At 49.1% G+C, this 14,320-nt stretch overlaps 1 protein-coding gene across 9 annotated transcripts in view; it reads right to left on the bottom strand.

Annotated features, from left to right (window-relative positions):
* Positions 1 to 14,320, bottom strand: part of CEP162 (centrosomal protein 162) — a 92,295-nt gene that overhangs the window by 34,038 nt on the left and 43,937 nt on the right. For 8 of the 9 annotated variants that reach the window (XR_007773971.1, XM_050950080.1, XM_050950081.1 and 5 more), the window contains 2 exons: positions 12,940 to 13,167; positions 7,691 to 7,828 (listed from right to left, as the gene is read on the bottom strand). Coding sequence is in view for 8 of the 9 variants with exons in the window: in XM_050950080.1 (XP_050806037.1) it covers positions 7,691 to 7,828; positions 12,940 to 13,167 (366 nt within the window). In the remaining variant the exon portion in view is untranslated. The remainder of the gene's footprint in view (positions 1 to 7,690; positions 7,829 to 12,939; positions 13,168 to 14,320) is intronic. The other variant, XM_050950082.1, reaches the window with a different exon arrangement.

Genomic DNA, 14,320 nt, shown 5'->3' with positions numbered 1-14,320 from the left:
GGTCGCCCCCTAGAGTGGCGCCACTATGGCACTAGATATATACCCCTGCCGGCCCGCCCGCTCCTCAGTTCCTTCTTGCCGGCTACTCCGACAGTGGGGAAGGAGGGCGGGTGTGGAATGAATATGAGCAACACATCTCGAAGAACAACAGTTACAACGGTGAGTAACCGTCTTTTCTTCTTCGAGTGATTGCTCATATCCATTCCAGGTAGGTGAATCCCAAGCCTTACCTAGGCGGTGGGGTCGGAGTGAGAAGTCGCAGCCTGGAGCACTGCAGAGCCAAAGGCCACATCATCTCTGGACTGCTGAACCAGGGCGTAATGGGAAGCGAATGTGTGGACCGATGACCAGGTCGCCGCCCTACAAATCTCTTGGATTGGCAAGCGGGCAAGGAAAGCCAGCGATGATGCCTGTGCTCTGGTGGAGTGAGCAGTCACTCGGCCCGTCGGAACGTGGGCCAGGTCATAACAGGTCCTGATACAGGAGGTAACCCAGGAAGATATCCTCTGCGAGGAAATCGGTAGCCCCTTGACCCGGTCCGCTACCGCCACGAATAACTGGGGGGACTTGCGGAACGGTTTGGTCCTGTCCACATAAAATGCTAGCGCCCGACGGACATCTAGCGAGTGGAGCTGTTGCTCCCTGCGGGACGAATGGGGCTTTGGGAAAAAGATGGGGAGGATGATCTCCTGGTTAATATGGAAAGCTGAGACCACCTTGGGAAGGAAGGCAGGGTGGCGTCTCAGCTGCACCTTGTCTTTATGGAAGACCGTATACGGGGGATCTACTGTGAGGGCCCGTAGTTCTGACACCCGTCTAGCAGAGGTGATGGCCACTAGGAAGGCGGTCTTCCATGAGAGATAGAGCAGGGAGCAAGTAGCTAACGGCTCGAATGGAGGACCCATGAGCCGAGTTAGGACCAGGTTGAGATCCCATGAAGGGGCAGGAGGGCGGATCTGTGGATAGAGACGCTCCAGTCCCTTCAGGAATCTCACCACCATAGGGTGGGAGAAGACGGAACATCCGTCCACTCCAGGATGAAACGCGGAGATAGCCGCTAGGTGGACCCGGAGTGACGACAACGCCAGACCCTGGGCCTTGAGGGACCAGATGTAGTCTAGAATAGTGGTGATGGGAATCTCCATAGGGAGAAGACCTTTCTCCGAACACCAACAGGAAAAACGCTTCCACTTAGCCGAGTAAGTAGCCCTGGTGGAAGGCTTTCTACTGCCCAGGAGAACCTCCCGAACCGGGGTAGAGCAGCGTAACTCGGAGCCTGTCAACCACGCAGGAGCCATGCCGCAAGGTGCAGGACGGAAGGTCCGGGTGACAGAGCCTGCCGTGGTCCAGGGTGATCAGGTCCGGATGAAGGGGCAGGGCAACTGGGTTGGCTACTGAGAGGTCCAGCAACATGGGGTACCAATGTTGTCTGGCCCACGCTGGAGCTATCAGAATCACCCGAGCTCTGTCTCTGCGCACCTTGAGGAGAACCCTGTGTATCAGCGGAATGGGAGGGAACATGTAAAACAGGTGGGTCGCCCATGGGATCAGGAAGGCATCCGCTATAGACCCGGGCTCCCGACCCTGGAAGGAGCAGAAAGTTCGACATTTCCTGTTCTCCCTGGACGCGAAGAGGTCCATCCAGGGACGACCCCACCTCTGGAAGAGTGAGAGGGCGGCATCTGGACGGAGGGACCACCCGAGGGAGCGGAAGGACCTGCTCAGTCGATCCGCTAGAGTGTTTCGTACTCCCGGGAGATAGGAGGCGGAAAGGTGAACGGCATGGGCTATGCAAAACTCCCAGAGACACATCGCCTCGAGACATAGGGGAGAGGACCTGGTGCCACACTGCTTGTTGATGTAGAACATGGTCGTCGTGTTGTCGGTGAACACCGCGATACAACGACCTTGAAGGTGATGGACGAACGCTTGACAAGCAAGACGGACCGCTCTCAACTCCTGTATGTTGATGTGGAGGCCCAGCTCCTGAGGGGTCCACAAGCCTTGAGTTCTTTGGGCGCCGCAGTGCGCCCCCCAGCCCAGAGTTGAGGCGTCCGTAGTCAGGGATGCCGAGGGCTGGGGCGGATGGAACGGGAGCCCCGCAGAGACTACGGACTGGTCCAGCCACCACCGAAGGGAGTCCAGTACCCTTTGGGGAACGGTGACAACTGTGTCCAACGACTGTCTGGCCGGCCAGTACTGCGCGATGAGCCAAGATTGAAGAGGCCTCATGCGGAGTCGGGCATACGCTGTCACGAACGTACAGGCCGCCATATGGCCCAGGAGGGCCAGACATGTTCTCAGAGAGGTCAGCGGGGCCGTGTGCAAACGCAGAATGATGGCCGACAGTGACTGGAACCTGGGCAAGGGTAGCAAGGCCCTGGCTAGGGTAGAGTCCAGAATGGCCCCGATGAACTCTATCCTCTGCGTGGGGAGCAGAGTAGACTTGTCCACGTTGATCACGAGGCCTAGGGCAGCAAAGAGGCTGCTGATCCTGCGGACGTGGTCGCGGACATGCAGCTCCGATGTGCCCCGGATCAGCCAGTCGTCGAGGTAGGGGAACACGTGAATGCGGCAGCGCCGGAGGTGTGCGACGACGACTGCCATGCATTTCGTGAACACCCTCGGGGCGGTAGAGAGGCCAAACGGGAGGACCGCAAATTGATAATGTTGGCGGTCGACCACAAAGCGGAGGAAACGCCTGTGCTGGGGGAATATGGCGATATGGAAGTAAGCATCCTGCATGTCGAGGGTGGCGTACCAGTCTCCGGGATCCAGGGATCGGATGATGGTTCCAAGGGATACCATACGGAACTTCAACTTCACCATATACTTGTTGAGTTCCCGCAGGTCGAGGATAGGCCTGAGGCCCCCCTTGGACTTGGGGATTACAAAGTAGCGGGAATAAAACCCCTTGCCCTTCTCGCTCTCTGGAACCTCCTCTATGGCTCCCTTGACGAGGAGCGTGTGCACCTCCTGACGGAGGAATTGCTCGTGAGAGAGGTCCCTGAAGAGGACGAGGATGGTGGGGGGGAGGGGGGGCGATGAAAACTGCAGGCGATAACCGGCCTGCACAGTACGCAAGACCCAACGGTCTGATGTTATTTGGGTCCACGCCAGGAGGAAAAATGAAAGACGGTTGGAAAACTGCGGGGAAGGATCCGGAGGGGAAACTGGTACTGCGCCCTCGGGCGCACCTTCAAAATGAAGGCTTGGGTCCAGGAGGGGCCTTGGCGGAGCCTTGGTTTTGCCCCGTTTGGCCACCCGACTGTCTGCGTCGGTTGTTCCTGCCGCGGATGGAACTGAGGATACGGTCGACGCTGCTGTTGTTGGTTCTGCTGCCGGAATGGCCTGCGCTGTGTCGCAGGCGTATGCATCCCCAAAGACCGTATTATGACCCTATTGTCTTTAAGGTCCTTTAGTCTGGGGTCTGTTTTAGCGGAAAACAGGCCCTGGCCTTCGAAGGGGAGGTCCTGGATAGTATGCTGGAGCTCTGGCGGAAGGCCAGAGACCTGAAGCCAGGAAATTTGGCGCATCGTAAGCCCCGAGGCAAGGGTCCGAGTGGCCGAGTCCGCAGCATCTAAGGAGGCTTGTAGCGAGGTCCTCGCTACCTTTTTGCCCTCATCCAGGATGGTGGTAAACTCCTGGCGGGCGTCCTGTGGTAACAGCTCTGCAAATTTTCCCGCCGCTACCCAAGAGTTAAAGGAGTAGCGGCTAAGGAGGGCCTGCTGGTTCGAGACCCTGAGCTGTAGCGCCCCCGCTGAATACACCTTGCGGCCCAGGAGGTCCATCCGTCTCGCCTCCTTCAACTTGGGTGCCGGGGCCTCTTGACTGTGACGCTCCCTGTCATTCACCGACTGGACCACAAGGGAGCAGGGTGTCGGGTGAACGTGCAGGTATTCATAGTCCTTCGAGGGGGCCATGTACTTAATTTCCACTCCTCGAGCGGTCGGAGGGATGGAGGCCGGTGACTGCCAGATAGTAGCGACGTTGGCCTGAATCGTCTTGATAAAAGGCAGGGCCACTCTGGTGGGCGCATCGGCGGAGAGGATGCTCACCACCGGGTCCTCGATTTCAGAGACCTCCTCTGCTTGAATGTCCAGGTTTTGTGCCACTCGTCGGAGGAGGTCCTGGTGTGCCCTAAGATCTAGAGGGGAGGGCTGGAGGACGAGGTACCTGCCACTGCCTCATCCGGGGAAGACGACGAGGAAACCCCCGGCAACAGAGCGTCCACGGGGGTTTCTGTCTGAGGCTGCACCTCCGTCACTGGAGGGAGCTCTGGGTCCTGGTGGCTGGACCTGTCTTCTGGTTTCGGGGAGGGAGGGGGTCTAGACACCGTTGCCTCAGGTGGCCTGCGTTCCGTCACAGGGCGGGGAGTAATATGTTGTGGACCCTGGGCTTGGCAGTACGCCCATGGGGTCCAAAACCCCCAGTGCTGAGGCCCTCATTCCTGAGCTGGAGGGTCCTGAAACAGGGCCGAGTGTCTGTCCTGGCCCAACGCATAGGCGCTCTCTGCCTGAGAGGACAAGGATGGTTCCCTTGAAGGCCACGGAGGCGCTGAGCCAGTTTGATAGACTTCTCTATATGCCGACTCCGACGCTCTCCTCGTTGCCGAGGATCAGTGCCGGGATCGGGACCGGGAACGGCGTGGTTGTCGGTGCCGGGATCCGGATCAGGATCTGCCTCGAGGTCGGTGCCGAGAGCGGGACCGCGACCTTCGTTCAGCGCGGTGCCGGGATGGCAGTGGGGACCGGGACCTGCTACCGACGCGGTGCCGGGAGGTCGACCAGGATTGGGACCTACCACCGACTCGGTGCCGGGAGGTCGACAGAGGAGCTGAAAGCCGAGGTGAACGGCTCCTAGAGTCTCAATGCCGGTGGTAAGAGGAGCCAGACCGGGACCGTGCAGATGCTGATCGGCGCAGCGAGCGCGACCGGTACCGCCGGGGAGAACGGTGCCGGGACTGCGAGCGGCGCCCCGAGCGCGAGCGTTCACGTCTCTGGGGCGATCGGTGCCGGGACTCCGGAGACAGCGCTCTGAGCATCGGTTTGCCTCTGGAGGTTACCCATCCCGGGGGTGCTGTGGTCTGAGGCTGCGATGGCTCCGTGAGCGCTATCAAGTCCCGTGCCGAGGCAAAGGTCTCCGGCGTAGATGGGACTAACAGCTCGACCCCTGATCTCAAGGGGGAGCTAGGAGGGGCTGGACTCGACGGACCTTCCGGACCCGGAGTCGACAGCAGCCCTGCAGGTGGTGCCGCGGCCAAGGTAGATGCCGGGCGTTCCACTCGAGCCTGCCTCGATGGTGTTGCAGACGTTGAGGGTCTTGGAGCTGCTCCCGGTGCCGGGGATGGACGGTGCCGGGGAGTCTTGCCGGTGCCGGCGTGGTCCGGTGCCGGAGTAGAAGTGGCCGGTTGCGCCGCCGGTGCCGGAGTCAGTGCCGCTTCCATTAGGAGAGCGCGGAGTCTTTGATCCCTCTCCTTCTTTGTGCAAGGCTTAAAGGCCTTGCATATATGACACTTCTCACTGATGTGCGATTCCCCCAGGCACTTGAGGCACGTGTCGTGGGGATCGCTAGTCGGCATCGGCTTCTTGCATGCCGAGCACTGCTTGAAGCCCGGCGAACCAGGCATGAGCCAGGTGCTGGGAAGGGCAACGGCCCACCCGTGAACAAGTTAAACAACTATATATAATAAACAACTAACTAATATACTACTTCAAACTATCTATAAAATTATTTACAACTACAACTACGAACGGAGTACAGGAGAGCTAGGTACGTGGAGGACAGCAAGCCGCACTCCACAGTTCCAGCAACCGACACGGCGGTAAGAAGGAACTGAGGAGCGGGCGGGCCGCAGGGGTATATATCTAGTGCCATAGTGGCGCCACTCTAGGGGGCGACCTGCCGGCCCACTGGAGTTGCTAGGGTAAAAAGTTTCCGGCAAACGTGCACGCGTGGCGCGCACACCTACCTGGAATGGATATAAGCAATCACTCGAAGAATAACCCTGGGTTTAGCAGGCCAAAGCTCAAACCACTGAGCTATCTTTAACACATCTGGCACGTAAATATCTTATGACACCAGCTACACCAGTGCCATGAGAAAGCCTGTTCTCACTTTAAGGTGACATCATAAACAAGCTTTAAGGTGACATGCATCTGACGAAGTGGGTATTCACCCACGAAAGCTCATGCTCCAAAACATCTGTTAGTCTATAAGGTGCCACAGGATTCTTTGCTGCTATTATAAACAAGAAGCGGGCAGCATTATCTCCTGAAAATGTAAACAAACTAGTTTGTCTGAACAACTGTCTGAACAAGAAGTAGGACTGAGTGGTCTTGTAGGCGCTAAAATTTTACATTGTTTTGTTTTTGAGCGCAGTTATGTAACAAACAAAAAAACCTACATTTGTAACTTGCACTTTCATGATAAAGAGATTGCACTACAGTATTTGTATGAGGTGAACTTTTTTTTATTTTTTACAGATAATATTTGTAATAAAAAATAAATATAAAGTGAGCACTGTATATTTTGTATTCTGTGTTGTAATTTAAATTAATATATTTGAAAATGTAGAAAACATCCAAAAATATTTAAATAAATGATATTCTATTGCTGTTTAACAGAGCGATTAATTGTGCAAATTAATCACAATTCATTTTTTTAATCGCTTGACAGCCCTAGTTCTGAGTTATACCCAATCCCAGAAGAAAGTTTCAAACTCTCTTCTCTGAGTTTTTTACCTTTCACTAGTGCAGTCAAAGACATAAGTTGCACCTCTGGGCTGAGAAGAAGATGGAGAGATGATGCAGATGCACGCTAGCAGAGCCAAGCTTACTCCATGAGCCTAGTTTTTCTTGGGAAAACTAGTTTTCCACATGTTTTGGGGATGGAAATTTTGATTCTTTATTGGCCATATTGTATTTTATCTATTAAAGTTTTCAGCTCACAGGTCATACTCTTTTAATGTCAGGGAACACTATATAACTTGGGAAGAGCTCACTCAAACTAGAAAGATAAGCTTTTTTGAAATGTGTGTAATTTATTCATGCCCTTCAGACCTAAACCTCTACTGCTTTTTAGAAAAAGATATCTCCCTTCAGTAGAATAGGAGCAACTAGTCAAGGATTTCACCTATGAAAGTTTCATTCTCAGAAGAATCAGTTTAATAATTCACAGCTTTTCAGAGGGGGAGACATAGCTCAGTGGTTTGAGCATTGGCCTCGTAAACCCAGGGTTGTGAGTTCAATCCTTGAGGGGGCCACTTAGGTATCTGGGGCAAAATCAGTACTTGGTCCTACTAGTGAAGCCAGGGGGCTGGACTCGATGACCCTTCAGGGTCCCTTCCAGTTCTAGGAGATAGGTATATCTCCATTAATTTTTTATTTTTATTTACAAAAGGCCCAAGTAAGGGAACTTTCGAAATTTTGAAGTAGTAAAGGAAACTCCAGAAAGTTTTATTTTGTAACAATTCAACTAATTGTTTTTAATTTAAACACAGATGCATCTTGTATGTGGAGGAGCGCAGGAGCACTTAACCTCAACTATGAATACAATGACCATGGCAGACGGGAGTCTAACTTAGGTGCTTTAGAAAATCCCATCTTAAAGTTACAAAAACAGTTTGTCTTATCTTTTTGTTTTTACAGCTAACCAGTGTTCACACCACCACATTAAAATATCATTCTACCTGCTGATAACCACGAAGAAGGTTCTCTTGATCTTGAATTTCCTTTTGAATTTGCTTTAACTTCTCTTCAGTGACAGCCTCTGTCGCCCCAAGGTGAAGCCATTTCTTTTCTTTGCTCAGCTCTTCCATACTATTTACCTTTTAAAACATACAAAGCACACAATATGTCAATAAAACACTTGTTAGACAAAGTTCTCTGGAGAAAGCTTTGCACTAAGTCAGATGGCATCTATAGTCCTTTTTATAATAAAACACATGGAAACAGAATACTTTGAGCCTTCAAAAATACTGGTGTCATCATAGAAGAATTATCTGAAAAAGTGAAGCACATGAAAGATTGTAGTAATATGCAGAACAGGCCCTTTTCAGTATAAGGGCTTGTCTATATGGGGAAACTTATCAGCAGAACTATACTACTAACTCCTCATGTGAACACTCTTAATAAGAGAGTTCACATGGTATAACTGTAGCAGTATACTTGAATTGGTAACGTTCTGGTGGTAAATTTCCCTGAGAGACAAGCCTTAAGCATAGTTTTGTAGAACACACATCAGAAAGTGTATATAATTCTGCTTTTATTTTACCAGAAACTGACATTATATTAAACTTTTATTTGTGGTTCTAGTGTAAGGATTTATAATTGGAATGCAGGTATCAGAGGGGTAGCCGTGTTAGTCTGGATCTGTAAAAGCAGCAAAGAATCCTGTGGCACCTTATAGACTAAGACGTTTTGGAGCATGAGCTTTCATGGGTGAATACCCACTTCGTCAGATGCATGTAGTGGAAATTTCCAGGGGCAGGTATATATATATATATATGCAGGCAAGCTAGAGATAATGAGGTAGTTCAATCAGGGAGGATGAGGCCCTGTTCTAGCAGTTGAGGTGTGAAAACCAAGGGAGGAGAAACTGATTTTGTAATTGGCAAGCCATTCACAGTCTTTGTTTAATCCTGAGCTGATGGTGTCAAATTTGCAGATGAACTGAAGCTCAGAAGTTTTTTTGCTGCAGGATGGCCACCTTAAGGTCTGCTATAGTGTGGCCAGGGAGGTTGAAGTGTTCTCCTACAGGTTTTTGTATATTGCCATTCCTAATATCTGATTTGTGTCCGTTTATCATTTTCCGTAGCAACTGTCCAGTTTGGCTGATGTACATAGCAGAGGGGCATTGCTGGCATATGATGGCATATATTACATTGGTGGACGTGCAGGTGAATGAACTGGTGATGGTGTGGCTGATCTGGTTAGGTCGTGTCATGGTGTCGCTGGTGTAGATATGTGGGCAGAGTTGGCATCGAGGTTTGTTGCATGGATTGGTTCCTGAGCTAGAGTTACTATGGTGCAGTGTGCAGTTACTGGTGAGAATATGTTTCAGGTTGGCAGGTTGCCTGTGGGTGAGGACTGGCCTGCCACCCAAGGCCTGTGAAAGTGTGGGATCATTGTCCAGGATGGGTTGTAGATCCCTGATGATGCGTTGGAGAGGTTTTAGCTGGGGACTGTATGTGATGGCCAGTGGAGTCCTGTTGGTTTCTTTCTTGGGTTTGTCTTGCAGTAGGAGCCTTCTGGGTACATGTCTGGCTCTGTTGATCTGTTTCCTTATTTCCTCGTGTAGGTATTGTAGTTTTGAGAATGCTTGGTGGAGATTTTGTAGGTGTTGGTCTCTGTCTCAGGGGTTAGAGCAGATGTGGTTGTACCTCAGTGCCTGGCTGTAGACAATGGATCGTGTGATGTCCTCGGGATTGTTGTAACACCAGGCCTGCTTCTGCACGTCTGCCCTGGCCTCCATGCTTAGATGCAAAGCCAGCACGTACACCGAGCTGTTTCCTGTTATTGTCTTTGCCAGTAAAGGCTGAGGGTTGACCATTCCAGTAAGGCTGAGGCTGAAGTTTGACCGCTCTGTTGCAACTTTACAGATACTTTACAGATATTTTGCAAACAGCTTGCAACAAAATATCCCCTGCTCTTCGGGGAAACTCGGTGAAACCCTATCTATAGTTAATTTTACCTTATTTGGTAGACGAGAAGCCCCATATAGCTGTCAGCGATTTCTTCACTAGATCTTGGGGGGGGGGGGGGGGCATCACTTTGGGTATATCTGTCCTGCCCACAGTTTGGCAGGCAGAGAGGAGAACGCACCTGAGTCACTTGCACCCTAAGTGCACCCGTAACCGAGCCTGATCACCTCGAAGCCTCTCTCAGCTCTCGTGTTCCAGTGGAGCTTACGCGTCTGCCGGCCGTAATGTTTTTGCATTGGTTTGTATTAGTAAGTATACTTTGTAATTAATTACTTTTTGGAAGTTAACAAGATTTTCTTTTTGGGTTAACTGTATATTGTGTCTTTCTTTGTATGAATATATCGTGTGCTTCCTTGTATAAATAGAGTTGTTAGTCAATATTGTTTCTGTATCACTAATAAACCATTAAGGTAAAGCCACACGTCTCAGTGCCTGCACACTGTGCCACAACTGTTCCCCCTCTAAACATCCAAAAACGAACCTCTATCGTTTGGTCACCCCTGCAACCTGGTAGATAACAGGTGTGCATCTGACTACTTGGGTCCTCGCATACTATCGGGTGACTAACAGGGATGGAAGCTGGCGGCATGAAGGTAGGCATAGCGGTCAGTAGGTTTTCGGTATAGGGTGGTGTTATTGTGACCATCACTTATTTGCACTGTGGTGTCTAGGAAGTGGACCTCCCATGTAGATTGGTCCAGGCTGAGGTTGATGGTGGGGTGGAAGCTGCTGAAATGGTGATGGAATTTTTCCAGAGTCTCCTTCCCATGGGTCCAGATGACGAAGATGTCATCAATGTAGCGTAGGTAGAGAAGGGGCGTGAGTGGACGAGAGCCGAGGAAGCGTTGTTCCAGGTTGGTCACAAAAATATTGGCATATTGTGGGGCCATGCGCGTGCCCATAGCGGTGCCACTGATCTGGAGATATATATAGTCATCAAATTTGAAATAGTTGTGTTTGAGGATAAATGCACAGAGATCAGCAGCCAGTTGTGCTGTGGCATCATCAGGGATACTGTTCCTGACAGCTTGTATTCCATCTGCGTGTTGAATGTTCGTGTAGAGAGCCTCTACATCCATGGTGGCTAGAATGGTGTTTTCTGGAAGGTCACCAATGCATTGTAGTTTCCTCAGGAAATCAGTGGTGTCACGGAGATAGCTGGGAGTGCTGGTGGCATAGGGTCTGAGTAGGGAGTCCACATATCTAGACAGTCCTTCAGTGAGAGTGCCAATGCTCGAGATGATGGGGCATCCAGGATTTCCAGGTTTGTGAATCATGGGTAGTAGACAGAATAACCCTGGTCGGGGCTCTAATGTTGATTTGTTCCGGTGTTAGTGTAGGGAGTGTCTTGAGTAGATGTTGCAGTTTCTTAGTGTATTCCTCAGTGGGATACTTTCAGTGGGATACTTTCACTGGCCTTGGGTGGCAGGCCAGTCCTCGCCCACAGGCAACCTGCCAACCTGAAATATATTCTCACCAGTAACTGCACACCGCACCATAGTAACTCTAGCTCAGGAACCAATCCATGCAACAAACCTCGATGCCAACTCTGCCCACATATCTACACCAGCGACACCATGACAGGACCTAACCAGATCAGCCACACCATCACCGGTTCATTTACCTGCACGTCCACCAATGTAATATACGCTATCATATGCCAGCAATGCCCCTCTGCTATGTACATTGGCCAAACTGGACAGTCGCTACGGAAAATGATAAACGGACACAAATCAGATATTAGGAATGGCAATATACAAAAACCTGTAGGAGAACACTTCAATCTCCCTGGCCACACTATAGCAGACCTTAAGGTGGCCATCCTGCAGCAAAAAAACTTCAGGACCAGACTTCAAAGAGAAACTGCAGAGCTTCAGTTCATCTGCAGATTTGACACCATCAGCTCAGGATTAAACAAAGACTGTGAATGGCTTGCCAACTACAAAACCAGTTTCTCCTCCCTTGGTTTTCACACCTCAACTGCTAGAACAGGGCCTTATCCTCCCTGATTGAACTACCTTATTATCTCTATCTTGCCTGCATATATATATATATATATATATATATATATATATATATATATATATATATATATATATATATATACATATACATATACATATATATACATATACACACACACACACACACACACCTGCCCCAAACGTCTGTGTAATATAGGATACGTATACACCATACGCCACTGGTGATGGCATGTAGTATATATATAGCTACATGCTGCAGTTAAAAGCACACTGCATCCACACTGCAGTATGTAGCCACAGATATCAGTTAAATGGTCTGGCAGAGGAGAGGTAGTGGGGAAAGGCTTCAGCAGCTTCCTGCTGCCAGAGCCTTTCCACACTCCCCCCGCCCCCAGCCTTTCCCAGTTGCTGGAGTCTTTTCCTGAGGCAAGGAAAGGCTCTAGCAGGGGGAAAGATGAAACCTTTCCCAGCTACCTCTCCGGTGTCAGAGCTTTTCCCTGCAGCAGGGAATGACTCCAGCAGCAGACAATTAGCACAGCCTTTCCCTGCTGTCTCCTCACTGTCAGAGTTCTTCCCTACTGGAGGAGTTAAAAACAACAGTGTAGAGGCAAGTAGAGTGGGTAGAGTATGTACTCACATACATACACACACTCTTCAGGTGTCTTTACTTGTCTAAGCCAGGCCTCACCAGTTACACTGTTATTTATACCCACGCTAGGGGGATTATGGGGATATGTACTCTACGTGCTGCCAAAAGAAGCATGCAGCAGACAAGTATCCAGAGAGGAATTAGACAGACAACCCCTAAGTAGCAAAGCCTCTATGTAGGAGCCTCTAATTCATCTTGTGACTATGTGGCTCAGTGAAGAGATTTGGTAAGTAAATTGTTTGGTTGTCCTTATTTAAAAAAAAACAAACAAAAACAAAAAATGTGTAGGAGACCCTACTCTGAAGCCTGCAGATCCCCCATCCTCCTGGCCAACATGGTAGCCACAAGGAGTGAGGGAAGAGCATAACTCAGTTTACTCTCTGGAAAAACAAACAAACAAACAAACAAACAACTTTGTGATTGATTTCAGATGGAATAGCAACAGTGTGAGTGTGCACCTTGCCCCTGCCCCCACCCCCACCATTTCCTGTTAATTGGTTCAGAGCAGGAATAACTGAACTAAGAAATACTGAGTGTTGTTTTTAGAAGCCAGTTTAAGCAAGGCTTTCCCTTTGTCTGTGGTGGAAGATAAGGTACAGTACCTTGGTCTGAAGCACATAGTTTTCTTGACTCAGCCGAAAAAGCTCTTTGTCATGTTGCATTTTCATTTCTACCATCTTATTCTCCATTTCCTTCTCTTTCTGTGAAAATAAATCTTTCAGCTGCTGAATTAAATCATGTGCTGCTTTCAACTTTTCCTCTGCTTCCTTGACTCTTTTTAGCAAATAAAGCTCTCTCTCACAATTTTTGACAGGGAAAAGTGAGGAATCCTGGTGAAGAAAAATTCCCAGAGAAACACTGCACTGAGATCATTAATCATTCATTTTAATTTCATTTCAATAAGATGAATTGAAGATTTAAGGTTAGCCAATAAAACATCTTCTTTCTGTGAACTATTTCACTCAGTACTATGAAGATATAAAGAGCTGAACATGAGTGTTAATACAGTTAAGCAAGATTAAGTGTGCAGTGCCAGCAGATATCAGGGTGGAGGAGAAAAGAGTTGGGAAGCTCTTCACAGGTAAAATATACAACAGAAGTTATAAAATTATTGTCTTTAGGTTTTTGTGGGTTTTTTTAAGCAAGTCATGTTAAAATGCAATTTATACTACGGTTCTGGTAAAAAATGACACCAATTTCAAAGAGCTTGTCCTTGTATGTGTGACAAATCCTATAATCTTACTTTAGAGATGAAAATGAATTTTTAACTACTTTTACTCTTCTTAGCAATAAAGAGCTAATTCTGCGAAGAGCAAATCAGTTGGATTCTAGTCTGACTCATACTTCAGAATGGCTAAATCCCAATAAAAAAAATAAATATTTCAAGGTGAGCAAAGCTGTTAAGGCACTTCTGAGTTGTAGTAGCTCTAGGGCAAGATTTTTCTATTAGCTGCACATACATGCAGTTCCCACCAACTTCAGCAGGAGTTGAACATGAATGGATGATGGGATAATGAGGACCTTTTAATATATTTCAGTAGGTAGGATTTAAAAAAATAGATATTACTTACCTGTTCTGTAACACTTGCTCTTCAAATGATTGCACATGCCCACTCCACGTGAGGCACGTGTGCCAAGTGCACTGAAGCCAGGGATTTTATTTTATTTTTATATCCAGTGAGGTAGTGCCTATGCCTGCATGTACTCCTGGTCCAGAGTACAAAACTCGGAGCCACCTCAACACTTCTCAGTTCCTTTGCATTGAAATCCATAACAAGCTAGACTCTGAAGCAGAGGGGAAGGTGGGTGGGGTGTGGAATGGACATCTCGAAAAAACAAAACAGATAAGTCACTGTTTTTCCTTCAGGTGTTTGCACACGTCCATTCCACATTAGCTGACTCCCAAGCAGTTTGAAATGGAGGCAGAGCTCAGATTGTATCTGAAAAGAGATTGTAGAACTGCCTTTCCAAAGCTGGTATCAT

The sequence above is a fragment of the Gopherus flavomarginatus genome, chromosome 4, assembly GCF_025201925.1.
Source record: "Gopherus flavomarginatus isolate rGopFla2 chromosome 4, rGopFla2.mat.asm, whole genome shotgun sequence".
Taxonomy (NCBI): domain Eukaryota; kingdom Metazoa; phylum Chordata; order Testudines; family Testudinidae; genus Gopherus; species Gopherus flavomarginatus.
Note: the sequence above shows the minus strand (reverse complement) of the source record. Positions and strands in the feature narration are given on the sequence as shown.